The sequence below is a fragment of the Myiozetetes cayanensis genome, unplaced genomic scaffold, assembly GCF_022539395.1.
Source record: "Myiozetetes cayanensis isolate MyiCay16 unplaced genomic scaffold, myiCay2020 scf13, whole genome shotgun sequence".
In the NCBI taxonomy this organism is placed as follows: domain Eukaryota; kingdom Metazoa; phylum Chordata; class Aves; order Passeriformes; family Tyrannidae; genus Myiozetetes; species Myiozetetes cayanensis.
In genome coordinates this window covers 3,530,945-3,557,956 of record NW_026086937.1, presented here as the reverse complement: position 1 = coordinate 3,557,956, position 27,012 = coordinate 3,530,945, and the positions used below count along the sequence as shown (strand labels likewise).

The window sequence follows — 27,012 nt, the reverse complement described above, 5'->3', positions numbered from 1 at the left end:
TATAGTAGATAAACCCTTACTGAGCCAAATTTTCAAGCATGTAAACTCACATCGTGTCACCAACTTTGATGAAGTGACAGGGTTTCTGCTATCAGCCAAGGAATTTGTTTCTCTGGAATCAGTCAGTGAGAGTGGTAGGTGAGGGGACAGGATGACATGGCACCAGACATTCCTTATTTTCAGTTCTTTCCACCAAAAAAAAAAAAAACAACACCTGATCAAAGGTGTTCAAAAATATCTCTCTCTTTACTTTGGATGACAGTAGACTGGCTGTCTAGAACTGTAACAATTGACTCACATGAGACAGGTGACAGCATCTTGCTTGGTTTCAGACTCACTGCAGTATGGTCTAATGAGAGTATCAGCTAAAAGCTCATTAATGTTGGAGCTTTAATTCATTGTTATATATAATATAATGATAACTGTCAGTGCTGCTGATCTACGGCAGAGGGCTAAATGTGCAAATAGCTTTTCCTCTAGTCTGGAACTAAATGTTGCTGGCCTGGCCACAATCCCAGCTGGCTGGTTAAAGAAATGTGTCAAGGGATCACAGGAATATAGACATCAGTGGTGCATTTGGAATTAAAGCTTGCTCTGAGCTCTTGATTCCTTTACTCTCCTTAAAGATTTCCAGCACAGTGCAGTGTGGATAACTCTTTTTAGCACAAAGAAGCTGTCCAAGCAAGTGTCTGAAGTATGGTTTCAGATGAGTTTTCTCTGAGGAAAATACTTGCCTTTAAATCTTTCCAGCCCTAATTAAGCCTGCATACCTACATTTCATGTCTGTCTGGGCTGCAGTTGCTAACATTTGCACAGAGGAGCAAGCGAGGAGCTGCCATGGCTGCTTTGCAAAACACGAGCAAGCAGAATCTGGCAGTCAGGGCCAGTCACTTTTAATGACTGACTGACTGGATCTTGCAAAAAAGGATGGAGCTCTGCTGCATTTGGAACCCTGCTTGAAATAAATATGCCTTTGCTTCGGAACTGGAGATTGCAAGCTCTTCTTCCCTTCAGGGATTAGGCTGCTTTGTGGCAGCACTGCCAGGGGAAAAGGGGGCTGCAGGACAGGGGAAGCTCAGTCACCAAAAGCATAAGGCTGGACTAGTGGCTTAGGGCAACAGCTACAGAAATAAATAAAGGGGCAAGGAGAAATAGCTGTAGCTGTCTGGCTGAAGGAGAACTAATTCATTTCTTGGCTACAGTGCTGCTGTCCCCAACTCCTGCCTGTCTGTTGGTGCAGCAGGTAGGTGTGGGTGTGATGGAGTTGTCTTATCCCCATTTTTCGAGTTGTCTTATCCCCATTTTTCTTCTTCCCTTGAGGCAGTAGGAGCTGCTTGCTGATAGGCCCATGGCAGAGGGGATGGATCTCAGCTCAGTTATGCTGTGGATCCAAGCCTGAAGCAGAATGTTTCATTTCTTCTATTTCTGGGTTTACTTTTTCTGGATGAATGGACTGAAATGAATCTCTCTGTGTAGCATGGATATGTGGGAGGTATGTGCCTTTCTGTCTCTGGGCAATAGCTACTTTGCTTTAGGATTGTCTTTTTGACCTGATTTTTCACCTTGGCCGGCTATCAGTGTAAGTCAAGGCGTAGTTTCAGAGATCGAATTACACTGCTGAAGTGTTACTGATGTGCTAAACTGGTGTGAAATCAGACTGGCTACTCCTGTCAGCTCCCCGGGAGTAAGGAAGGAGCTGAATGCTTACATCCAACAGCATCAGTCACTGCATGCAAATCCAGTACCTTGTCTGAGACTTCAGCAAAGACTTCACTGTCTGCAGGTGAGATACCAGATGAGGTACATGAGTCTCTGCTAGCAAACCAAAACCATGAGTCTATTGCATCAGCTTTTAGTTACCACCGTTAAAATGGAATTTATTCTCTGGGGTTATTACTGTCACTCTTTATTAAAGGTCTAATTAATACTGTTGATTCTTTATTATTTTTTTATAATTAATTTCTTATTTCCTACTTCAAGAATGTTAGCTATGTAAAAACAAAGGCTTTAATTAATTGACTGACTTAACTTTTCCAATATACATTAGCCCTGCTCCTTCCTACACATGTATCCAGAAGGGCAGAATAAAAATGACATAAGGTAAAATGAAGCAGAATGTCTAAGCTCAATAATAAAAGCTTCATTAAATGGAAAATACCATTAGTACTCCAAACTGTCTTGATCAAAACTCAATTCATTTGTATTGTTTACAGTGTTAATTATTTTGGGGGAAGAAAGTTTGTATCAATTTAATTCATAGCACAGTTGTTAAATTGTAAATAACTGAAACTGCTGAAGCTTTTCCTCCAATAAAATTGTAATTGGCCTTTTAAAGTAACTGCACTAATAAATTTCCCCTTTTCCTCCTCCTCATGCTTAGCAAAGATCCTTAGTTGCCATGAGTCAGTGTCTTTTAGTCTCATGAGGTTCTGTAGCCTACCCAGCTGAGAATCTGGCCCAAAGCAGGGCTGTTTCGGAGTAAAAAGTCTGGTTTCATTTTGCAGTTGCCGATAGTTACATGTTAAACTGGTTTTATTAATCTGGAACAAAGGGTAGCTGTAATACACCACTTCTCCTCAAGACATGTAGGTATCTATGTGCTGCTTTCTGTTATGGTACCTCTGCACCTCCTGATCCACAATGTACCTGATGTCAACAGTGTGGTTGCAAAATGGGGCTAAAAATCCTAAATTTGTCCCATTTTAGTCCCATGAATCACCAGAACTGTGTATCTGAACTGCCTGTGCGGCTGCTGTGGAAGGACAAGGGTCTCCAAAGGATGAATACTTCAATAAATGATGGTATGAATAATTAAGCCTGTCTTCTCAGGCAGTCTGTGTGGTGAAGCAAAGAGATGAATGGAAGTCTTCCAAATTTTGAATGGCCTCTGACTTCAGGAGTATCCTCTCCTTCTCAGCTATCCTATTCTGTTCTGATGTTTTGGTTTTATTCTCTGTGCCATTTCTGATGGCAACCATGCCTAGTGATCATATTTTTCCTAAAATCACCTTGGATATAGTAATTCTGTTGTGCACAAGAGTGCTTCAGGAGTCTCTGCTTACTCCTGTCAATATATTTCTGGGGTTTGGATGTGAAGTGTCTCTCTTGGTGGTTAGTGTATTTCCAGGCCACCTCATCTACAGATTCTGCATTAAATATTGAAGCTTGTACGTGTAACCTTTACAGTTTTGCATGTGTACAAAAGGCTTTACACATGACAATGCACTTTTCCAAGTGCAGTGATCTCATTCTGTTGGGTTTGCACCTGAAAATTCAGTGTACCTTTGCTTTCTTACAGCAGGTGTGTGATATTCTGGCAGCAGTTTGCCCTGCACAGGAGTGTGGCAGAAGCCCCCAGGGTGGAGCACAGTCCTGGAACTTGACTCTGGTTTCGGGTGCTGGGTTATGCAAGTGCCATAACCATGTTCCTGCACAGGATATGGGACAGACCTCTCCCTCACACTGCCAGCAGCATCCCAGCCTCCCTTTTAAGAGAGTCCTGAGAGTGGAAGCCACCCAAAATGTCACGTAACGATACTGTTGCATCTTCTGTCTCCCGGTTGTTCACAGAGAAGTGTTCCTCCCTTTGCAGACGTGGGAGTGTGTAGACACACCAGAAATCGGCCCTTACATGTCAGATTGCAAGAAACCTGCTCTGGTGCCTAATTATCCCGAGTCTGCAGGGCAGCCTGCTGATTCCCTGTAAATAGCACTTAGTCTAGTCTCAACCTGTTAAAAGTATACAATGATTAACCTTTTTTTTTTCTTTCCCCAAGTATTTAATTTTGACAGCACTATAAACAAAAGCACTTCCATGCATGTTTCCTCACTGAATTATTTATTTGAATGGAGATATGAATCATCATTATTGCGGAATACAGTGAAGTCAGGTCCTAGAACAAAAACATCAGTGCTAATTAGCTGGAAATAAAATTGTCAAAAATACTTGATTCTAATTAGGGTCTTTTTAATGTTTATACACGGTGGACTTGATCTTCCTCTCAATGACTGTGTAAATCTGGAATGCTTTCGTTGCCTCTAGTATGGTATTCATGAAATCAATTATTTGTCCTTCTCTTAAGTAAAGCTCAGCTGCTTCTTCTAGGTAATTCCTCAGTTGTTCCCCATCCATTTTCACAGTCTCCCTGTTCATCAAAACATTCAATCCTGCAGTATTGCCTCTGCTTTGTACTTCTTTCTCAAGAGTTTTCTGGAATAACCTTTTGATGGTAGGGCCCAAAATTTAGGATTAACCTAGATGTGACATGGGTTTGGATTTAGTATTTTACTCTTATGTTTTCACAATTGAGATAAAGTTTAGATTTGTATCTGAACCTCCCTGAACTTTGAAATAGGTCCCATCTAGAGAACTTGCAGGATCTTTATAAGCAGGAATTCTTGAATCTTGAGTGGCCTCTCACTGACTCCTGGTGGTCTGCTTGGGACCTCCAGAGGCACTTCTGCAATTCCTCCAATCCAGATTTATATACTGTAGTCTCTTCTCTCTAAGGTCCATCCCCTCTACTTTATAAGTGTAAACCCAAAAAAAGTATATTCTTTGTTTTTCTGAAATGAAAGTAAGCTTCAAAAATCATAACTTCTTTTTGTTAAGAGTTAATTTCCATTGCAGTTGTGCCAAACCAACGTGATTGCAGACTGTTAAGCTATATATTTTTGCAACTACTTAAGTAAAAGCTGAAGTTGAAAACATTTTTTCCAGCAAATAATTGGCATGTTATTTTTCTGCTTCATAAATTGCTTAAGGGGCTTATGATTTTATTCATAGATTAATACATTTGTTATTACTGTTTGGATCATTCTGTGGCTAATTCTTGAGCTGCTAGTTTATAAACAATTTGAGGATTTTTAATTCAGAATTCAGGTGTTATCAGTAGCTGGTTTCCTGTGTTCATGACTAGCTCGGGGTTTTTGCTTTTTCATGGTCTATAGGATGAGTATTTGGTCCCCATGTGGGACCTTTAAGGGCAATTGCAGTAGCAAAGAAATAATAGTGACTTTAACTTGGTTGATTTAACAGTGCAGCATATTAGGTTTCTGGTATGAATATCACACTTTGAATCTTTTTGTCTGGAAGTATTCTTTAATATTTTGCCCTAAAATAAGCCAGGTCTGAACCGATCCCATAACAGGGTGACTTACCTCAGACTTTTACTTGGGGATTTGCTCACCCCCAGTATCTCTTAGGTCAGGAAAGAATAGAAATGGCTTTGCTGTTTAACTGAGAATTAAATTAGAGAGGTCTTCTGAAGAAATGGATAATTTATTTTTCCACATAGGTCCTGAATTAATAGCTGAATAGATGAAACTGTTTCCCTGTGCTGGCTTCCCTTACTGTCCCGAGTTCTGCTTAATGGAGACCTGAGCCCTGTTCTCTTGTGCTGCAGCCCCATTAATACAATCTGGAGAGGCCGTCGAGCGAGCTCGAAGATGTATAGTGACACATACCCTTGTGTTCAGTGAAATATGACCCAATAAATGGAGAAATTTCATTTATCACCTGTCTGAGGGGCTGAGTGGGAAGCGGGAGATGCTTAGGAAAGGGCTGCTCGGTGTGTTTTAGGTTGTATCTCATTTCACTCCAGAAACTCCGACTCAGTCAATTCTGCTGCATTTAGGATGACTGTAATGAGGGATGTAATGTCTCTCTGAATTACCTGAAAATCTTTTAAAAGCTCTGTCACTATTCTTTCCCTTGAGATTCAGGACTAATCTTGGGTATTTGCCATCTAGGAATCTACCTAATTACCTGAGGTTATACACTGGTCAGTAAGAGATACTTTATGAAGGACAAGGGAATTATTCTAGTGTTTATAAAGTCAGTTATTAGGCACATCATTTCCCTGGAGATTGGTTTGAGCAGGCAAATCTAGGAAAGTCCTGATCTCCCAAAAGGAAACTCCTATTTCACTGAGATGATCCATCTCCTCAAGTGGGTCACTGCCTCACCTGTGGGGCTTAGTTGCACGAGGACTTCAGACTGGACCGAAGACAAGGCTCAAAGGACGTGTTGCTGTATCCCAGAAGGTTGGTGGATGTTCATAGATCCAAAGGTGTTTCCTCTAGTTATAAAGCAAAATTCCCTTTCTAGTCTAGTGAGTATAAAGTGTAAGGATGATAGCAGCCCTCCCTTCCACGGGGACACGATCATGTATTGTGGCAGCAGCTTTGCAGCCCTGTCAGCTTCATCACTTTCCCTGCCCTTCCCAGGCTGCACCAACCTCTGCTCCTTGACCAGCACCCTACTCCTTCAGAACATTTTTAGGAGCAAAATATGGTTGCTCCTATGGAACAGGTACTTTTGTCATTCCTTGAAGTTCTGTGCTCTCTGCTTGGCCTGTCTCATTGACATTTCTCACTGGCTGGTTTCCCGGCTCTCATTTGTCACGGGTTGGAAGGAAAGGGTCTTGTTCATCCAAAAGCAAGGTGAGGGCTGTGACTTAATGTTTGCAGGCTTGAGTGGCTCATTGCACCCCTCTATCCTCCTTAACTTCCTCTTGGAGATGCATCCCCCTTGCTAATTGCTGCAGTATGCAATTAGGCCTCATTTTAATATGCTGGGCTTTATAATAATTTACTGTAATTTTTAAAGGCAATGAAAAGATTTGTTGTGCTTTAGTCTATCCTAAAAGAGCACATCTAGAAAGTATTTTTAAATACTTTGAAGAAATATTATGACACTTTGTTGGCAAGATAACTCCATCTAGAAGCAAAATAAGGAAAAAATGAAAAGACAGGGATTACTTGACTTTGAGAAAAAGTAAACAATATGCTTCTAGCATTATTCCATGACACTTCTCTGACCTGAAACTGATGAATAGAAAGTTATAAAGGCTGGGGATTTTGGTGCTTTTACACCATATCCTAGGACCATGAGCTCCACCAGTGATTTTAATACTACATATATCCTTTTATGTATTTTGCACAACAATGTCTTACAAAGCATAGGGAAAATAGACCAGTTGTTTAATGGTTACTGCTAGGTGATACTTTATATCAAACTTCTACAAGTAGTTTTCTTTTTGGGGTTGCTAAAGCATAGCTTATCAAGCCTTGGTTTTATTTTAAATTTTAGAAAACCATGCTTAAAACATGGTGTTAATCCAAAACCTCTCTACCTCTACCTGGCAAGTACAAGTAGAAGAAATGAATTGGTTTTCAGACTGAATTGCCTGTACCATATTTCACACATTAACACATACTTGTAGAAAACATTTGGCCTTAAAAATGCTCTGCTTATACATATAGGACTCCATAAGCTGAGGTTCTTCACTTATTATGTAGAAGAGCCAGCATAGAATTGGAGGAATTTCTTTATAATAATTAAGTAAATTACCTGGGAGAGAATGTAGATATTAATTTAAACATTTCATTTAATACTTCCTTGGGCCTTCTACAGTTGGGTAAACCAGAACTGTGATCTGTGTTTGGATCAATTAAATACTGTCTTAAATAAGAAACTTCTTGTTTATTCTCAGGGGTAATATCACATTCTCGCCTAATGATTTTAGGGTGAAATAGTACATCCAAGATAATGATCAGACTTGTATTCCTACCACAGAAAATAGTAATTTATTTGACTCTGGTCATCTTGTAGACATCCTAATGCATAGGAATCAAGCAGAGAAATACATAAGATATCTTTATTGATTTATACATACAAGGATATTTACAGTGTGTGGTTGCCCAAAGTAGCAGCTTAGACCAAATTTTAAGTTCTCGTGCTCAACCTCAAGAATAAACAAAATGGCAAAACTGGAACTCAAGGAAATGATGATAGACTGAATCTTCTGAAGTAGTTCCAACTCATTTTACATGCTGTTTGACTTAAATCATCAGATCATCTTTCTGTATCAGAATGGCCTTTTTTGTTTTGGAAAACTGCTTGTTGTAGGTGAGTTTTGTGAGGGAATGAATGTCACCACAAAAAAAAAATTCAGCAGTTACATGATATGGTATCTAGAACCCTGGAATGATTTTCTTACTCCAAACAAAGAAATTTCGAAGTAAAACATTTTTGTGCCAGCAAAGAGAGAGCCATGTCAGCAGATCTGAGTCCAAACTTTGGGTTTGTTTGTAAATTCAAGACTCTCGCTGAGTTATGCACAAACGTAGGCCTGTATCAAAACACAGTAGTAAGTACATTTGCTTCAGATGTAGGTTAAATGTGTTGCATGCTCCTGTACCATCAGTGGGCTTTATGAAATGCAATGCAAAATCTTAAATCTGAGCTGGACCTGAGCATTCCAACAGCTTCCCAAGTGGTGTCATTGCATTGTCATTGTACTCGTGTTCACTTGGGTGATTCTGGAGACACACAGAAGGCAGACGTAGTTTTATGCCTTTACTCAGCAGTGGAGTTGAGAGTAGTAGAGAAGAGAGTTCACTCTCTTTAACAGATGAATTTTATATCCAGTCCGGAGAGAGAAAAAACGTCCTCCTATATGGAATATTGCCAGTTTGAATCCTGATGAAAGGATTAGTATCATTGGATCTGAGCCCTGAAAATGCCTGATTTAATACCATAACTTTTACAGTTTATCTTGCTAGCTGATGTTTTACCAGTGGCACCATGTGTTTATAACCAGAGTTATCCAAAGGGATGCCCATGACTTCTGTAGGTCATGTTGTTGCTGTGATGTATTCCCAGTGCCAAAGTGGACAGCTACTTCTCCTGAAACCTCTGTCTGTCATCAACTTATATTCCAGTTTCCCTACAGTACATTTGGACTGTGCTTTAGGTTACATATTTCTTAAGTAACTATTGGTGATTTCTTACTGTCTCCACTGGACTTTGATTCCAAGGCCAGTGTGCTGTAAGGGCTGGAAGGCATATCCTGTAGCACTTGGTATGGACAATGTCTTCTTCAGGAAATGTGTTGCCTGTTTAAAGACCCCATGGTTAACCTCTTATGACTGTTATTTGTGAGAGAGAGAACTGACTGTGACTGTCACATCTCGGAGTCTGACTTTTAGTAACTCCACTATTCATTTCCAGCCAAGGAATTATGATTATTTATTCCTTTCCCAAAGAGATTCAAGTGGATGGGAAACAGGCTGAGGATGGGCACTGCAGAACCTCTCCTTGTACAGCTTCTCCTCACCTGCCACCTGCACCAAAGGTGCTATTGCTGCCAGCTCATCTCTGCATTTTAAGCCCTCCATGAGTGACACCTGTAACATGTCAGGCTGCTGGGAAAATATTGCAACCAAAGTCAAGTCCCAAGAGCTCTACCCGATAAGCTATACTAAATGTAATGGCCAATTGAAATCATATTCATGGCTTTAACCGTAGCATATTTTAAGTTCAAGGGATCTCATTGCAGGATGGTTGTCACAGCAAAACAGATTTTGTACAGCTTTATTAGAAAGCACTGGGCTATTTCCATTTCCGTGTACAGTGCTAAGGATGTTACTGTTAACTATGCATTGACACAGTATCTTGTGTGAGGGATCCAAGTTTTAATGGTTTTATACTCTCTGTCAACGTGATGTATCATAATTGCTTTTTTGGACGAGTTACAAGCTGAGCGTAAATATTTAATATTAATGAATTCAGGTTTATTATGTGTAAGTGTATCTGCAGTGCAGCAAATAAGCATCCATCCATGAAGCATCTTAGCATGTTCAGGGCAGGAATTTTCCCTTTCTTTCTTATCTTCCACTTTCTCCCTATCTGGCTTCTGAAAAACAAAATAACTTGGTTTTTTTCCAGGTTTACTGGTCACCTCAGCTTTGGCACTTCACCACATATACTGGACACACTCTTGCATTTCTGTCTGTTGTGTCTTTTGTTATGAGCAGATTGTCCAACCAGTCACATCTATTCATAGGTTGCTGGTTGAGGGCTATATCATATTGACAACATGAAGAATTTCGTTTTATCCTTTTTGTTTGTGTCATATATTTTACATGTCACCAGACTTTTGCTCTTCTCCCGCTAGTGTGCTGGGGAACTTTGGAAAGCAAGGTGGGAAAGAATGAGATGGCAGTTGTAGATAACCCAAAAGCACTTTCTGCCCTTGCTTTCCAAATCTGAGACCTCACTGCAAACCACTTCTGTGCTTTCAGGCCCAAGGCTTGGTCTTCTCCTGAGAGACTGCCACTGCCAGTTATGTCAAAAGAGAGTGTGTCAGGGGGTGTTCATAATGTCAACAGCTTCTTCCTGAATTTAAGTGATTTTTGGTGTCTGTGATGCACCCCTCTCTGAGGCTCTCAAGCTGTGTTCTGGCATATAGCACCATGCTCAGACCACTATTTCTGTGCATTTCAGAGGTGAAATTCTGACCACGTGGAGGAAAGCAGAAGTGTGAGAGGGGGCAGTGGTGGATCTGAGATCGCAGCTTGGGAATTAGGGGATGTGAACTCAGGTGTTTTGCTTAGCTGTATGTACCACATCATCTGCTGACCTTGGAAATGGAGCAATAGCAGTTCTTCAAGAGTCAATGATTAGGAGATGCCAAAGTACTGTAAGTCAGTGAGACTGTGTAACTGTATAAGACAGCTGGACAGACTGGATCCCATGTTCTCAGTGGGTCTTCTGCAGTCCTTGCCATCCTCCTGCCATTTGTGGCCTCAACTCTGCTTTGTCAAAACAAGCTATGTAGGCTCAAGGGTGATTTCTGCTTTCCCCAGTGCTCCTCATTCCCTCCTTTCCCCTCGTTCCAAGGTGAAGATCCACTGTTGTAGATGCCAGAGCAGGCATACAGCTGCTGACAGCTGGGATGGTGCTGGGCATTTGCACAGGAATTCCATCAGTGGAATGGAGTGTACAGGATGACTGGTGGTTCTGCTGTAACAGGCGACGTACGGAAAGGAGAAGAAAGAACCGTGAAAAGATGAGGCTAAAATTAAAGGCTGAGAGAAATGAGAAAGAGAGCAGTGGATCTTTCTCTCCAGAAACTCCCTGTGAATCTTTAGGATTCCTGCTGCCTTCCCACATTTTATAAATGGACTGAACAGATGACAGTATATATTTATAAACCTAACGAGATGCTGCTAGTCTTCTGTGAAATTGGTTGGATACCTAGTGATAAGCTAATACCTCATAGCAGTTTCCCCCTCATGATAATATGAGTTCCTCAATATCCAGTTTTATTTGGTGGCTTTTGTAATAAGGCAGATGATCTTCTCATTAAGGCATGACTGGGGTAGAGCCAGAATCCCTCTGCTCAGGCTGACTGGTCTGACAAGATGCTTCTAGGGGATGAAGACTGGCTGTGATGGTGATGGTACTGCCTGCTGGACACAGGCACAACCGGTCCTGCCTCAGGGAATGAGATAAAATAAACGCAGGGGAAGGGGAAAGAGGATGTTGAGACCATGTTGTTCTGGTAGGAGTGGCTGGTCAGTGGCTCAGTCTGCATTTCTCAATCCTGAGCCTCTGTTTCCTGTGGCTTAACAGTTTCATATGGTTCTGCAACAGTCTCTAATTGCTCTGTGTCTGAGATGACCCATCCTGTGGTTAATAATTTACACATAATTCACAGAATTGCCCAGAAACTGGTAGGCATTTTTGAAGATCAGGATAACTACTTCTCTAATGCCAGCAATAAAATTGCCATTTATATTAAAAGCCTCAGAGTGCTTAAAATTTAGTTGGAAGTAGTAGATGAGACATTGCTTAATTTTCTCCTGCCCCTGCAATATCACAGTCAATTTTTGCTGCTGTTTTTAATAATAAATTGGATAAAATGTGTGTGCTATAAACCTTTTAGCTATGATTATTTAAACTCTGAATTTTGTTTCTTTTTTTTTTTTTTCCTTTAGTTTAAGTGTTAGGAAATAATTTTCATATCATTAAAAAAAAAAGAAAGAAAGTAGAGACAAGTAATAAGACCTGTTTTGGATAGCTTGGAGGCCCAACTTATTACCTGATGGAAGGCTTTTCTTGTGTAATACCTTGTAATTTACTTAACATTGCTAATCTTTTATAACCATAACTGCAGTGCAGTGAGAACTTTACAGTCATTCTGTAGGGAGCTCAGCCCTCAAATTGCATATAAAAGTTTGGTGCTGCTGGAGCTTGCTGCAGGCCCAACTCACTGACCTACTCGGTGGTTTTATTAGCAATTTTAACTAAAATCACCTCTTTGCCTGCTCTTGGAAATTTTAAAGTTGCTTTGGAGAATTCCACAGTGGGTTCCATTGGGAAGGAGTCATCAGAACAAGGCTGTTCTCCTCATTGCCACGTTTCCCTCTCCCATGTCTAACAAAGATAATGCTCTAAATTGTTTTGCCTGTTGAACTGCTAGTCACTTTAAGCCCCGGTGGAGACAAGGTCTTTTGAGGGTCTACATCTACTTGTTTATTGTTCAACCTTCCAAGTATAAGTTAAAACTTCATAGATGAATTTCCCTTTCCCCTAATACAACGAGATGCAGAGTCTATCAAACACATCACTGCAAGCTCACCTTAATAATCGGAGCTTTAGACTCACTCAGCCTGAAAATAAATCGAAATATACTGGAATCAGGTTCTTACAGGAGCATTTTCTACCACAGGAGTTCTAATGAGCAGGTAACGGACAGACTTGGCAAGGACCTGAATAATAATAGAACACATTAGGGATGGAAGGTAGCAAAGACAGAACATGCAGCAAAACAAAAAGAACAACAATGGTCATTATTAGCAAAGAATACCAATGGAATTTTTAAATTATATATTGCAGCATTGTCATTGGAAACAGCGCTGGCTGAAACAGGATCTTTCTGCATGAGATATGTAAATTGTGTGTGCATGTAGCTCTGTCTCTGAAGGAAATTCTGAGGAACTCAAACCTCAAGAACTTTGTTTTGTGGGTGATTTAGTCTCTGTTTTGGCTATCAATTACCTTGCACTTTGCAGTTAAAAGGCAGGACGGGGAGACTCCTCTGGCTCTCAGTCTTCCCAGTCACAGGATGCACCAGGGCACAGAGTGCTCCTCTTCAGGGACAGCCTTAGTCATTTGTCCAGCCATTCATATGCACTACAGTCACTGAGGGACTTGGCTTGAGGAAAAAAGTTGACATTTGTTTATTTCTGTAGAAAACAGAGCAGTTTGTTTATATTCCTCTCTAGCTCTGTAGTCCTGAAAAAGCATATAAATTATTAGTGGGAAGGATCCAAGCCTGGCTTTGATAAAGGATGTGAGGAGACTCTCCATGCAAATGGGACAGAGGGGACTGGGTAGATTAGTCCTGCTCAGGTTTCTCAATTTTGTACTGTTTTTTTTTTTCAAACTGGACACATAATGATTTGAGCCTCTGGTTTAAAAAGCAAAATATGACTGATTTGATCAGCTTAGATTTTTTCTTCCTGCTAGCCTGCATTTTTGACAGCTTTGTGACTGCAATCAGACACTGACCAGATGAAGTAGGTAGTTCATATTCTCACAACCAATGTAAACCTTTTGTGGAAGTAATATTGATGTCTTTTTAAAAGGAATCTTCAGTTGCTTTCATTGTACATCACTATTAGTACAGGAATCCAGTCTTTCATTCCCTGACTGTATTCCTGTTTCATTTTATCATTTAAAAAAATGTTAATCCATAGCCTTTAAATTTTATTTTTTTTTTCAGTTCATCAACTAAGTTTCATGCTCATGGGACTGAAAAATGTAGGGAAATAGTTGATTTCTAGCTGCCATACTACGTGTGGTGTGTAAAACTGGAAAGATATAATAGCAGACTTAGGGATATGTCTGGCTTTTCTTTTTCTGCTATGCACTACTCGATTCTGCTGAAAGAGAGGAATTAAGTCAGTGCTGTTCATTTTTCTATAATCTGAAGAAGTCCATTTTCTCCTAGGCTTCAATTCAGGTTATTTCCCAATCCCACTGTGTTCAGAACATGAAGGAAACACTCATCTGTTCAGTCCTAAAAAAAGAAAATTCAAATGTGGCTTTAACATGTCTCTTTGCTGATGTGGGCTCTCTCTGACACACACTGATTGCCTGTCATACTCTTTAAATCAAAGCTACATATCTACATGCTCCATAGTGCTCTGGCTAATTGTTCCTCTATTCGGCTTGGAGGGCAGTAAACACAGATTAGTAAGCATATGCATAAATAACTCTTATGTATTATGAAAGGTTATAATTTGCAGTTATTTTTATCTGCATTTCAAGAGTTATGGATGCTAGCATGTAGTAGACAACCCAATTTTGTCACTCTCACAGGAGGGAATCTCTCCTTAGGAGGTGTTTTCTTTCCTTGGCACTATTCTTTCATGAGCCCTCTTGAAGTTGTTCTGAGTCTTGAATCAAAGGTATCCTAATTTTAGTGGATGCACCTGTGAAATATGATCTCCTTTTTAATATCTTAGGGTGGATTAGAAGCTTCAACTTGGATGGCTAACAAACATCTGGAAAACTGTAGTTTTGATTTCCCAAGTTTTTTCCAGTGTCTTGCAACCTTAGATTGCATTTAGTTTTCCATTCCAGAATCCAGTAGCAATAATTTCAAAAGAACCTTGATTTTTATTTTAAGAGCGTGATGTGGATAAAGAAAAACTTGCAAATTTGATCAGAAATAACTGTATAACTCAAAACTTTCATGGGAAACATGCTGGCTTGTGTTTATATGAAGTCCACGGCGGTTCCTCCTTCCTAGACCTGAGGACATGGTTTAGTGGTGATCATGGTGGTGGTGCTGAGTTGACAGTTGGACTTGATGACCTTAGAGGCCTTTTCCAACCTTAATGATTCTATGATTCTCTTCTTTCAAGCTCAGTAGCCCATTACTGCATTTATTAAGTGGGTGACAGTGCCTGTTAAAAGATATATTGCCATGAGCAAGTCCTCTGTAGGACTTGAAAGCCTGCCTGTTCCAGTGCTATACAGAATGGCTCAAAATGTTGAGGCTGCTCTGGTTTAATATCCTTATCATAAGACCATCTTGAAGGAAGTTTTTTTAGGTTAGCATTACAAAACTGGAAATTCTGGGGTAGCTGGTGCAGCAAGAACAGAGCAAAAGGCTTCTGTGTCCTGTCCAGGCACTGGGTGGCAGAGCAGGGTAAGGGGTATCATATATTGTGGAGCAGAGAACAACAGTATGTTCTTGGTTTAAAATAAAATAAATTTAAACAGAGTTGAATTACTCTTACTAGGAACAAACAGATACCCTTTGCTCTGCCTAGTCTGCAGATAAGTGATTTGGGCTGCAGTGCTTGGTGCTTACACTCAAGGTGTCTCTGAGCCCCTTGCTGGTTTAAGTTATTTTAAAGTAGGCTGCTGCCTAAATGTTAGCTTTGGGAAATGGAAAAACAGATCCTATTTTTTTCAGGGTTATTTTTCCTAGATAGAAGACCTTTCAAAGGGATTTAAGCGACCTGGAAATGCATATACAATGCAACTTACTACCAGCAGCTTTGCAGATTTTATAATGGTAATTCTTAAAGCAAAGAAAAGCAACAGCACATTATTTCTGATGTCTTCTTTACAGAAAAATTAGGTCCGGACTTTGTGTAACCTCAGTTGCCACAGCTCACAACCTCAGTGCACAGAAAGCACTATTTCTTGCAAGCTGAGATGCTTTGAACATGCTACTCAATAAATGACAGCTCTGAAGAGTTGCCTGAGGAATAAAGGGAATTTACAGACTTTTAGTAGGAACAGCACGGAGCTGATCACCTCTCATGCAGGGAACTAAATTAGTACATTTCCCACTTAAATCAGTGTTATGCCACTGAATGCAGGTTGCAAGAGTGTTTGCTCTTTGTTTTAATGTTTTAGCTCCCTAAAAAATCCTCACACAGACTTTCACAGTTTGGAAAACAAACTGTTGCTGTAGCAAAATTTCATTTCACTGCAGCTTCAGCGGTTGTAGTGATGACCCTTTGGGCAATGTAAGTACGTGTCCATAAAGGAGCATTTAAGTACCACCTTCCTTCACTGTCAGAACTTGCTGGATGTAGGTTCTGCTCAAAAATTTGGCAAAAAGCTACTCCTGCAGGGAAAAAAAAAAAAAAAAAAGCATAACACAGCAGTGCCCAAAATTATTGGAACGTCCCCATTTGCAAAAGTAATTCTGAGGGTGATGAAAATCAGCGTGTGCTGATTTTTGGCAGCTTTGGCAGTTTATTGGCAGCTTTTATTATAGCCAGTTATCTCTGGTGTTAAATTCTTATATACATAAATACCTTTTAGTAGTCTGCTGGAGTTCCTGGGTCTGGCCCATTAGCTCTGTGCATGGATACAGAGAAAAAAAGAATTTCTGTACTTTGCATTTGAACAATTCACCTTGATTTCTAAAGGGAATGCCTGGAGATGCAGTGAATGTGTTGGAAGACCTCAATATGGAATCTATTCAGGGACACACTGGGTATATGCATGCATGGGGCAAGGTATACTTTTGCTGGCTATCCTCTTTCAGTGGTCTTAACCACCTATATTCCCATTACACTTGCTTTTCACATGCTCTGACATGCAACATTAAGTCAACTGTGTTTCTGAAAATATAATGTCCTTTTTTATTTATTGCTCTGAGCAAATAAGCAGCTTCTGACAACCCTGGCTGAGAAACTGACATCCATCAAGACAGAGTTGGTTTATATTATTATTTCTAAAATTAGGTGTGAAGCACATTAATATTCTGTTTTGGCAATAATGATCCCTTTGCTATACATAGAAAAGTGATATAAGCAGAGAGCTTTTCAAAAGGACTTTCTATCTTAGTGAACAAACCTCTCCAGGCTTTGATGATAATAACCCTAGATACTGATGTACAACATTTGGTGTAGCTTTTTTTTAGCAGATTGAGACTGTCCAAGGAAGAAGGAGGGGAAGAGAGAGACACCAATATACACGTCTGTGTGGAGTGATTCCCTTTCCCGTTTTCTGGGTTTATCACACCTGTCAAAAATATTTTGCTTAGTTTTTTGAATCTGTTCCATTTTGCAAAGCACAGGCACTCGCTGCTGTCCGCTTAAATCACAAAGTGGTGATTGACAAAAGAGCTGAAACCTTTCCTCCACACACCAGAAGGAAGAGAGAGGTTAGTAATGCTAAGTGTAAAGTCAAGGCAATGGACTCGGGCAGGGCTCTTCCAGCGAAAAAAAAAAAAAAAAAGGATTTTCTGGTGAAGATTTCTATGGGTTTGAGGACCTATGACAGCAAAGTGATGTATCCAGCAGAACATTAATGTAGTTAGGGTGGAGTGAACTGAAGTGAGTTACATTTTTTGGTTTCCTGTGCAAAGACCTGTCCAGCACACAGAGTTATTGTAAGTGGGGAAAATACCCAAGTAAGTCTTGCCCTTTTAGTAGGAACCTGCACTGTGCATTCCCCTTAAACAATATTTTAAAATACAATTTGTAGATTAAAATTGATTTAGTTCTGTTTAAATAGCTAATCACAGGATTTGCCGAGTTGGAAGGGACCCATGAGGATCATCAAGTCCGATTCCTGATCCTGCACAAGACCTTTCCCAACAGTCACACCAAGTGCCTGAGAGGATCATCCAAAAGCCTCTTGAACTCTGTCAGGTTTGGTGCCATGACCACTGCCCTGGGGAGCCTGTTCAGTGCCCAACCACCCTCTGGGTGAAGAACCTTTTTCTAATATCCAGCCTAAACCTCCAGTGACACAACTTCAGACCATTCCCTGGAGTCCTGTCACTGATCACCAGAGAGAAGAGATCAGCGCCTACCCCTCCTCTTCCCCTCATGAGGGAGTTGTAACTGCAGTGAGGTCTCCCCTCAATCTTCTCTTCTCCAGGTTGAACTGAGCAAGTGACCTCAGCTGCTCCTCATATGTCTTCTCCTCAAGTTCCTTCACCATCTTCATTGCCCTCTGGACACTCTAAAACTGCCACAACATTGCAGGTGAGGCCACCCCAGGTCAGAGCAGAGCAGGACAATCCTCTCCCTCACCCAGCTGGGGATACTGTGCCTGATGCCCCCAGGACAGGGTTGGCCCTCCTGGCTGCCAGGGCACAGCTGACTCAAATTCAACTTGCCATCCACCAGAACCCCCAGCTCCCTTTCCTGTCACTGCTTTCCAGCCTCTCATTCCCCAGTCTGTCCATACATCCAGGGTTGCCTGATCAAAAGAATGTAAATTCTTCAACTGTGGCATGTGCTGAGATTTCTTGGAAACAAAATTGCCCTGTGTGAATATAACAGGTCTAGAGTGGTGAGCTGCCAGAAGACAAGCCATTGCATAAAACTGTCCCTTCAGTGGAACCTGCATCCCTGTCATATCCCTACTGTGCCTGTGATACTGAGACCTTCTCCCACTGTGCCAGGCAGTGCCTCTCTCTTTCTTACCTACTCACATGGCATTTCTAAAAGAGGTAGGTCAGCTCAGGGAGTGTATTTTGAACTGCAAGTTATGAATGACAATATTATCAGAAGAATTATTTGAATAACTGGAGTTTCAGGTCACTAGTTGAATAATAAAAAAAAAATCCTAGTGTTTTGCTACAGATCACACTGAAGTGAAATTTGTGAAGGGTTTTCCTTCAAAATGAAATGTTGCTCTTCCTGTTCACTGCCAGTCAGGATCTAAGGGTCCTTTTGGAATCCTTTCTCTTTGGAAATGGGTACCATAAGAAGCAGTTATTTAAAACCATATTTTCTTTGTATTTGAGCTTGGATTTTAAAAGGGAAGTAGAGGTGTGTTTGCTCAAGGGACTCAGAAGGGCATCTGTACAATCAGTGTTTGAAATAAACCCAAATTTGGAAAGGATAGACCCAGTGTAATGTCTCAGTCTGCACAGAGCACTTAGTTTACAGGTCACCGTTCTTAGAGTGTCAGCCCATTTCATTTTGTTCTCCAGGTTTAAACTTTTCACAGCATCTGACACATAAAAAGGCTTCTTCTTTTTTTTTTTTTTTTTTACTTAGTGCAAATTTTAATTCTGTTACAACTCCTTGAGTCAAAACTGAAGAAACATTTTATTACGAAAATGCTCAAAAATGATTTAGCATGTTAATTTATTCACATATTTCCTTGAAATATTTATTTAGCCACAGTTGCTCAGGAAGAGTGGAGTCTGGGCCATGTGGTTTTTCACTGGATGTGATAAAAACACAGCCTTGTTCTGGCTCCACCTATTTTTGACAGGATGCAAACCCTCACTCCCTTAAGTGGAACATGCATTTGCACTCAGTTTAAACGTTGCATGTGGTTGATGTCTAATTCTGGGTGACTCTGAACGTATGAGCTTTCATTTGCTGGCTTTTAGCTCTGCCTCCTCCAATGCAAAATTAAAAATAACTGTAGCCATATAAAAGCAGGGCACTTTTCACTCCTGCCTGTTAAGTGTTGTGTACTCACGACTCACAGACCTCCCCGTGTGCGTCAGCTGGGTCACGGTCACACGTGGGGCTGGAGCACTGGAGACCCTGTGCCCCAGATACAGTCTGAGGAAAGCACTGTCAGGCCTTTGTGGTTGTTCAGCCCCATGTACTCATCCTTAGTCCTGGTTTTAAGAGGCAGCCTACTACAGGGAGAAGGAATTCTGGTGGAAATCAGAAGTAGTAGCTGCACTTCTGTTCAAACTGTTGGAATGCAGTTTTGTTAAGCTCTCTGTGGATCCTTACTCCTCAGTTACTCCTTTCCAAGCTGCTTAGCTTATGTTGAATTTGTTGCAAAAATAGCATACAGAGCTTTTATTTATCAGTGTTCCTTATAAAGTATTTTGGGTTTGTTTTGATTTTTTGCCCCAGAACTCTATTGGTAGCATTTTCAACCTTTTGCATTATAAAAATAGTTCACTTCAGAGCATAGCAGATCATCATTTGAAATCAAGTTTTCTGGTATTATATGGAAAACCTGCTGTGGACAATCTTAGTTAGTTTTGCTTTTATTGTCCGTTGTGCTGTTATTTGATTGCTCACCAGGGCCTCAGTTAATCTTTTGGTGCAGCCACAAGTGGTGGTGGTTCAGTTTCATCAGGGCCATCTTCTGTGAGCAAGATTCAGTCCTATTGGGGATGGTAGAGGCAGAGTCTCAACAACACCCCAGAGTGCTTGAGGAAATAACCCAGACTCAGAATACATGAACACACATCTGCAAGTGCTGTTTCTTACAACAGATTCGTGACTGACAAGTGATTTCCACAAAACTTCCTGGTTATTTCAGGGCAGTAATGCAGGCACTCAAAAAGGGGGTGTCAGCCCATTGCATATTTGCAGGATCAAACCCTGGGCCTGTGGGTTTGACAGGTGTGATAAAAGAATGAATTTTATTTTATAGCAGTAATGTATTCTGTATCCTGAGAGGCCTGGCTTCTTAAGCTGCACCTGATCTCTTACCTTGAATGCAGAGGCATATGGCAGAGGTAAGATGTTTGATGTGCACAGACATGTCTGTTACTCACTTTAAATGGTCCTCCAGGTGCACAAAGTGGTTCTACATTTGACCTTTGTCATGACTCATTTACATTTTATCTTGTATCTAAAAGGATGGTAGTATTATCCTCTGGATCTTGATGTAAGATCACGATGAGTCATCTGAAGTATTTCAGAAAAGTAATACAGAATAAAGAAAGTGTGTGTATTCTTTGGGAATACACCTCTGAAGTGAGGTTTAATAAAATAGAAATGTATGTAGTTTGTATGTGTAATTTTTGTAATAAAAATCGTGTAAATTTTTTGTAAAACCATACCTACAGCCCAATTCCTGAATCCACAACTGTGAACCTGCCCTTATTTCTTCAGTATTACATTTTATGGTCTGCTGAAATCATGTTTAGGGGGATAAAAATAGTATATCTGTTTTTTGGCATCCAACCTCTAATTTACAAATATAATTTATGCTAATCTCGAAAGTGCTTCTCAGATACAAAGTAAAATGTGTCATCCCTAGTATATGTGTGTATAATTTATTCTGATGGGGAATAGACATTTCAAAGCCATTTCAGCCCTTCATATGCAGAACATTTGATATGAGCAGAAGAGCTGGGTGTTCATTGCTCTAAGAGTAAGGAAATGGTTAAAATAACAATAGCTACTCTCTTAAACCCAGAAAAAATAGATGCACCTTGGGATAAACTGCTGTTTGCTCAGCCAAGCCAGCTCATACATAAAATGCTTGAGTTAGGTATTTTTATTCCTTTTGTGTTTTTGCTGATGTGTAGTAATTTCTATGGAAAATTCTTCCTATGTTATCATAGTTAATTTTGTTGTGACTTTTCTTCAGTCTCTGACTCAGGTGGTTTCCATGATGGATTAGAAGCATGTCATGGGGTGTTGGCTCTGGGTGGGCTTGCTCTCCAGGGGGAAGAAACCTGGCCATCCATGTGCATCATTTGTCCTGTAATTCATAGTTCTCCCCATTTCCACACTGGAGACTACAGAGACTCCCAGCTCAGTTTCTACCAGCTAACAAACCAGTATCTGTGACTGAGTCTTCTTCAAGCCCAAGAGGAGCTGCTATTGAAATAATTTCTCTTGGTTCTCTGAAATTTTAACATTTAGAAGGACGGTGACCTTTTGTGGTCCCTGATTGGTGTGTATCACAGCAAAGAAATGGCAAAATACCTTCCAAGATGCCACATCCCCAACAGAGTACATTCCCCTTCCTCCTGCTTAAGAGGTCAAGTCTCATAGTCAGGAGTAGCTCCTGTTTTGAACTTGTAGCTAAAAAGTCAGAAAATCTCAGGTAAAGAAGCACAGGAAGAAAAATAGAAACCATACAAAAGATGAGGGTAACTACCAAGTGGTTCTTGTTGCCCGAGGCATGAAACTAATCCATTTGAAGTCTGAACTGATAAGAGAATTTTTGCATGAATTCCAAGAACACAGGTAGGTAGATGGCTGGGAAGAAAACGTATCTCTAGGGTATTCTGACTTTATGGGACTTAGATAGTCCCAAAATTTCTACTCCTTACAACTGCACTGAGGGATTTGCTATTCCACATTGTTTGTAGTTAAATGAGTAACATCAAGTAAAACAAAAGTTTTCGTACAACTATTAACTTGTTTTCCAGGAATTAATCCAGTTTCTGCCTGGACCAATTAATGAAACTGCACAGCAAATTAAATTTGTTTTTTCAGTGCTGAGTAGGAACAATGCAAACTAAAAAGACCACACTGACTGAGGCAGTCGGTCTCTGGATACTTTTTCTTTGCTATGTATTTTTCAACAATGTGATTAAAACTTATTTGTGTTAGTTTTCTAACTTAAAAATATATTCATAGTCAATAGGAACGCTATGACTCATGACAAAGCAAGGTGGACATGACCTTGCCCACACTGTGTCCATTTAGAGTACTTTCTGTGTTCATTTTTAATGTTTAGTCTTCCTCTATAACTTGCCTTCGTGTGATGTGTGATAAAATGAATAATGTAAAATATTTCTCCTTTATAGTTCTTCAAAGATGTAAACAATTCCGTTATTCTGTGCTGTAGTTAGGTCAGTGTTCCAGTATCTACTTGGTAGAACAGAGCAGGCAGAGCACCAGAAGCTGAGCTGTGATGTGTCCAGGACTGCCATGATTACAGCCTGTGTGCCAACAGGCTGGTACCACGGGTAGGAGCAGCAAGGTCAGTGTGATTTAATGCCAGCCCAGTTCTGACCTCAGCTGATCTCAGCTGACAGACAAAGCCTGTATTGGAGATATAACAAGACTCATCGGATCCATCACTTAGATCTCTTGTTCGTGTTTTAGAAATGAAAGCTGAAATCCACTATTACTCTTTTAAGTTACTGTTTCCAGGCAGATCCAATAATTTTGGGTTTTTTGGTAGTGATTTAATTCCAGTATTGTGTGGAAGAAGGAGGAGGATGGGAAGCTTGCTTACCTTGCAGTGCACCCAAGAATAGAGGATGTAACCTGGCAGCACTCAGTGGTCTACACTGGCCTTGCTAGGATGGCTTTGTAAAAGTGGTAAATGTGGTTTTGAAAGGAGAGATTCTTCAGAATAGTCTTCTTAAGGGTGCCTGAAACCAACTTCATTGCACCCTTTTCTCCACTCACTGCAGCATCAGTCACTAGACCTTTGCAAACGCCAAAATGCTTTTCCAGCACGAAGTCAGCTTCGATGTAGGTGTGTAATGTGAGTGATCATATGATTAGTTTTGTTGTTATGACCTCTTTGAAGACAAATATCTTGCATTTTTAACAGTTATTTGAATTCTATGCATAATTCTTTGTCAGAGAAGCAGTTGATCCTGACCAAGTTGAAGCTTCCCAGAGGAATAATCCAAATCTGTATTTCCATATATATTAATAAACGATGTAATACTTGCAGCAACTCACGTAACACCATTTTGAAATGAGATAGAACTCATTATCGGTACAATGAGGAGCACAGACTCTTTCCTGTCAGAAATAATGGACTGAGATCTACACAATTACTTTCCCTCACTGTCCCTTTAATCATATATGTAACAAGGTGTTTGTAAATGTTTCTCAGCTTGTGCTGTAGTGGGGCATACACTGGTCCCAGCCAACTCCTATGGTTGCAAGCAGGAGGAGTATATAAATAAATCCTTTAATCTTGTCTGGTTTCATGATGTAACATCAGCAGCATTGTGCATTGCACAAGCCAAAATGAAACTTCAGCTTGCTGCTACCTGAGGATAGGGGATGCCATGTTTGATCTGTCATCCTGATTTTGGCCTTTTGCTCTGGGTGTGAGTCTGAAGTGATTCCTTTCTCTTTGTACACCGGAGGATTTTGGTCTGTATTGGAGGACAGTCTTAAGCTATACCAAGGGAGGTTCAGATTGGGTATTAGGAAGAAGTTCTACACAGAAAGAGTGATTAGACACTGAAGTGGGCTCCCCAGGGAGGTGGTGGAGGCAACGTCCCTGGAGGTGTTTAAGGGAAAACTGGATGTGGCTCTCAGTGCCATGGTCTGGTTGGCAAGGTGGTGTTTGGTCACAGATTGAACTCGATGATCTCAGGGGTCTTTTCTAACCTAGCTGATTCTGTGATACTGAGATTTGAACTTGGCACTCCACTCTATGTGAAGCTGGCACCTACTAGTCAGGCTCTGCTCAGAGGCACCTGCTGCCAACACTCAGGAATTGCTACCAGAGTAAGTAATAAGCCCAAGCCTTTTGTGATCCTGGTCAATGACCAGGGTCCAGAATCAAGAATTAGAGACCAGTCTTCTTCAGCTTGGGATTTACAGTGCTTAACCATGCAGCTGCAGTTTGGCTTCTACACTCGAAGAAGAATGGACTTTATTTTGAATATGGCTGAGAAGTGGGAAATGGTGTCCTGCTGTTTTTTTCCAGTAGCTGAGCAGGGGATGTAGAAAAGCAAGACCATACCTACTTCAACTGTGAAGCAGAACAGAAAGTTCTGTCCCCATCTGTAACTGCAACCCCTCTCTGATCTGGCTGTAGGCTGTTTATTGTGGAGGAAGCAGGTGGGAGGTTTGCATCCATGATACTGAAAGGAACTCAGTAAAGAAAAAAAAAAAATAAGGGAAGAGAAGGAAAAGAAAGGATGTGATTTAATTATTTAATAAGACAGTGCATTTAGACACCAGACATATTTTGGAAGTTTTTATTTCTGGAATACAAGATGAAGCAGTTTGGCAAAAAACCCTCATGCTTCATAGAAATGCAGTTCTGTGTGTTCTTAGGAAAAGGATGAAACCTATCACTTCCGTGGAATTTGTGCAAGTCATTCTGGAACAAAATCTGTCTTATAGTGTGGGGTTTAGACACCTTCAAGCAGCAGTGAAGTAAATGCACTAATTAAATAGTGTAACCCGTTAAGAATTGTAATATTGGAAACATGGCAAAATGAAATTTTGTTTGCTAAAAGTGATTTATCCAATGGACTTAGGGAAGGAAACAGACTCCCCACCTGCATCCTTCAGCATTTTTGGATAGTAATCTGCTTTAAATAATTTGACAGGCCCTTTTTGTAGTCCAGTGTCAGAGGATTATATTATTTTCAGAACAATTTATGAAAGATTAGTAGAGGCATAGTTAATCATTTCAACTAGATACAGCTTTTTTTTAATAAATATTCAAATTAACGAGTTCTACCTTTTGATCTTTCTGGCTGCAAATCCCTCTGGAACTGATGCCAATTAGGATTTGGTAATAACTTGGTTATGAACATGGACCAGTGTGTGCCTACGTATGGCGTGCCTGTGTGCACATGTTTACACATGTGGGTAGGTGTCAGTGCCCCTGGAGAGTGGCACATGATCAATTAGACCTGTTCAGTTCTCAACCACTCTGGAAAGTGGACATCTCCACTCAGAGAGGGAATTGAATAAAAATGCAAGCACAGTAGTAACCAAAAAGTAATTCTGCTTTATCATGCACAATGTTTTGCACTGCTTGTTGCCAGTCTGATGCTTTTCGGACAGTTACATACAGCTTGTACTCTTCACACTATTAAGAAATGTTCTTGTTTTTAAAAAGGGAAATGCAATTCCTGCACCAAATAAATGGCACCAGCCCGAGGCGTGATGGAGTAAGAAATTTTCAGAGAAGCAGACTGGCCTTGCTTAGAGCTTCACTCTGTGTGAAGGGGAAACAGGAACTAATTAGGGCTTTTTATCAGTTCTTGTACTGACACTTCTACGAGCCCACAGTGGTGTCATTTCAAACCTCATTGCAAACAGGTCCATGCTGACCTGTGTGTGTTGCTGAGTTTCTTTGCATAGGCACTGAATTGCCTTAATTGAAATGTGCTATGGGTTTACAGTATAAGCACCAATAAGATCTGTTTTCTAGAACTGATAAACCTGCAGGAGTAGGGCAAGAACAATACCAGGTTCTCAGTCCTGCCACCCACACTAAATTTGGTATGATGGCACTTGTTTCAACTGAACTTTCCTTCTCCTATACCTACATTTCTGAATGGTTGGAGGTTATTTTCTTCCTGGTGTCCCACAACCTATGACCTTTTCATCTCCTACATTTGTAACAATATTCTGAAGCCACTTGTGTTGCAGCTTTATATGGATCTGACGAGATGTTAATGTTCAGTTTCCTATATCCAAGCAATTTTTAGAACATTTCTTTCTCTACCATTCTCTAATCTGAAGGGAAATGATTGATTGGACCCCAAAAGCCTTCTTTCCCAAACTGTAAGAGTATCTGTATTCAAAGATGAGTGTCAGGGAGTGTGGATCAATACAAAATGTTGTATTTCTAAAGCATTATTCTTTGCCTGACTCACAGTCTCTTGTCTTGCTGAAAATTCAGTTCTGATTTCAAATGTTTGAAATTTGTTCTGTGGACAATTTCTAGTCACAATGCTACAAAACCTGACAAAAGCTTTTCTCAGTTTCTTCTTGTAGAGTTTTGAGTGCATAGCAGTGTATCTGCCTCTCAGTTTTTGGGCTGTGTTGAAAAATAGACCTCTAGTAGTCACCTTGTTTTAAGAAAAGAGCATTACTCATTCTCAAATTCAAAAGTAGGATCTATTCATGAGAGGCAGAAGTGAGACCCTGGTTCCAGGTACAGTTCAGGCAAAGGTGGATCATTTACTTACATTTGTACTTTCTCTTACAGCATAGGTGGAGAAGTAGCAAGAGGAAATGAAGGCAGCTACGTGGGGAAACATTTCCGCATGGGATTTATGACGATGCCGGCTCCTCAGGACAGGCTGCCTCATCCTTGCTCCAGTGGCTTTACCGTGAGATCCCAGTCTCTTCATTCTGTTGGAGGAACCGACGATGAAAGCAGCAGCTCCCGTAAGCAGCCACCTCCGAAACCGAAGCGAGACCCCAACACCAAACTGAGCACCTCATCTGAAACAGTCAACACAGGAACAACAAGCAAAAGTGGGAAACTACCGGACCGGACTGAAGGTAAGCGGTGCAATTCTTTGGAAAAAAAGGGGTTTGGTGAACCATTGTTAAGATCATCTGGTTGATAATCTTGCATTTAAGAATTGTGTGTTGGTGCCAGCACAGATGTCCTAGATCACTGTTGTCTAAATTTTGGACCAGTGGGTAGTTTTACCCTTGATGTTTGTCACAGAACTGTACTGATGGTCTGATGGTATTCTGGGGAATGAGTTGAATTTATTCAAAATGAAAAGAGATTGCTGTCAGTTGGCACATAAGACAATGTTACCTGCCCAC

At 40.5% G+C, this 27,012-nt stretch overlaps 1 protein-coding gene across 4 annotated transcripts in view; it reads left to right on the top strand.

Annotated features, from left to right (window-relative positions):
* Positions 1–27,012, top strand: part of NYAP2 (neuronal tyrosine-phosphorylated phosphoinositide-3-kinase adaptor 2) — a 130,425-nt gene that overhangs the window by 31,787 nt on the left and 71,626 nt on the right. For all 4 annotated transcript variants that reach the window (XR_007627989.1, XM_050308617.1, XM_050308616.1 and 1 more), the window contains exon 3: positions 26,438–26,736. Coding sequence is in view for 3 of the 4 variants with exons in the window: in XM_050308617.1 (XP_050164574.1) it covers positions 26,438–26,736 (299 nt within the window). In the remaining variant the exon portion in view is untranslated. The remainder of the gene's footprint in view (positions 1–26,437; positions 26,737–27,012) is intronic.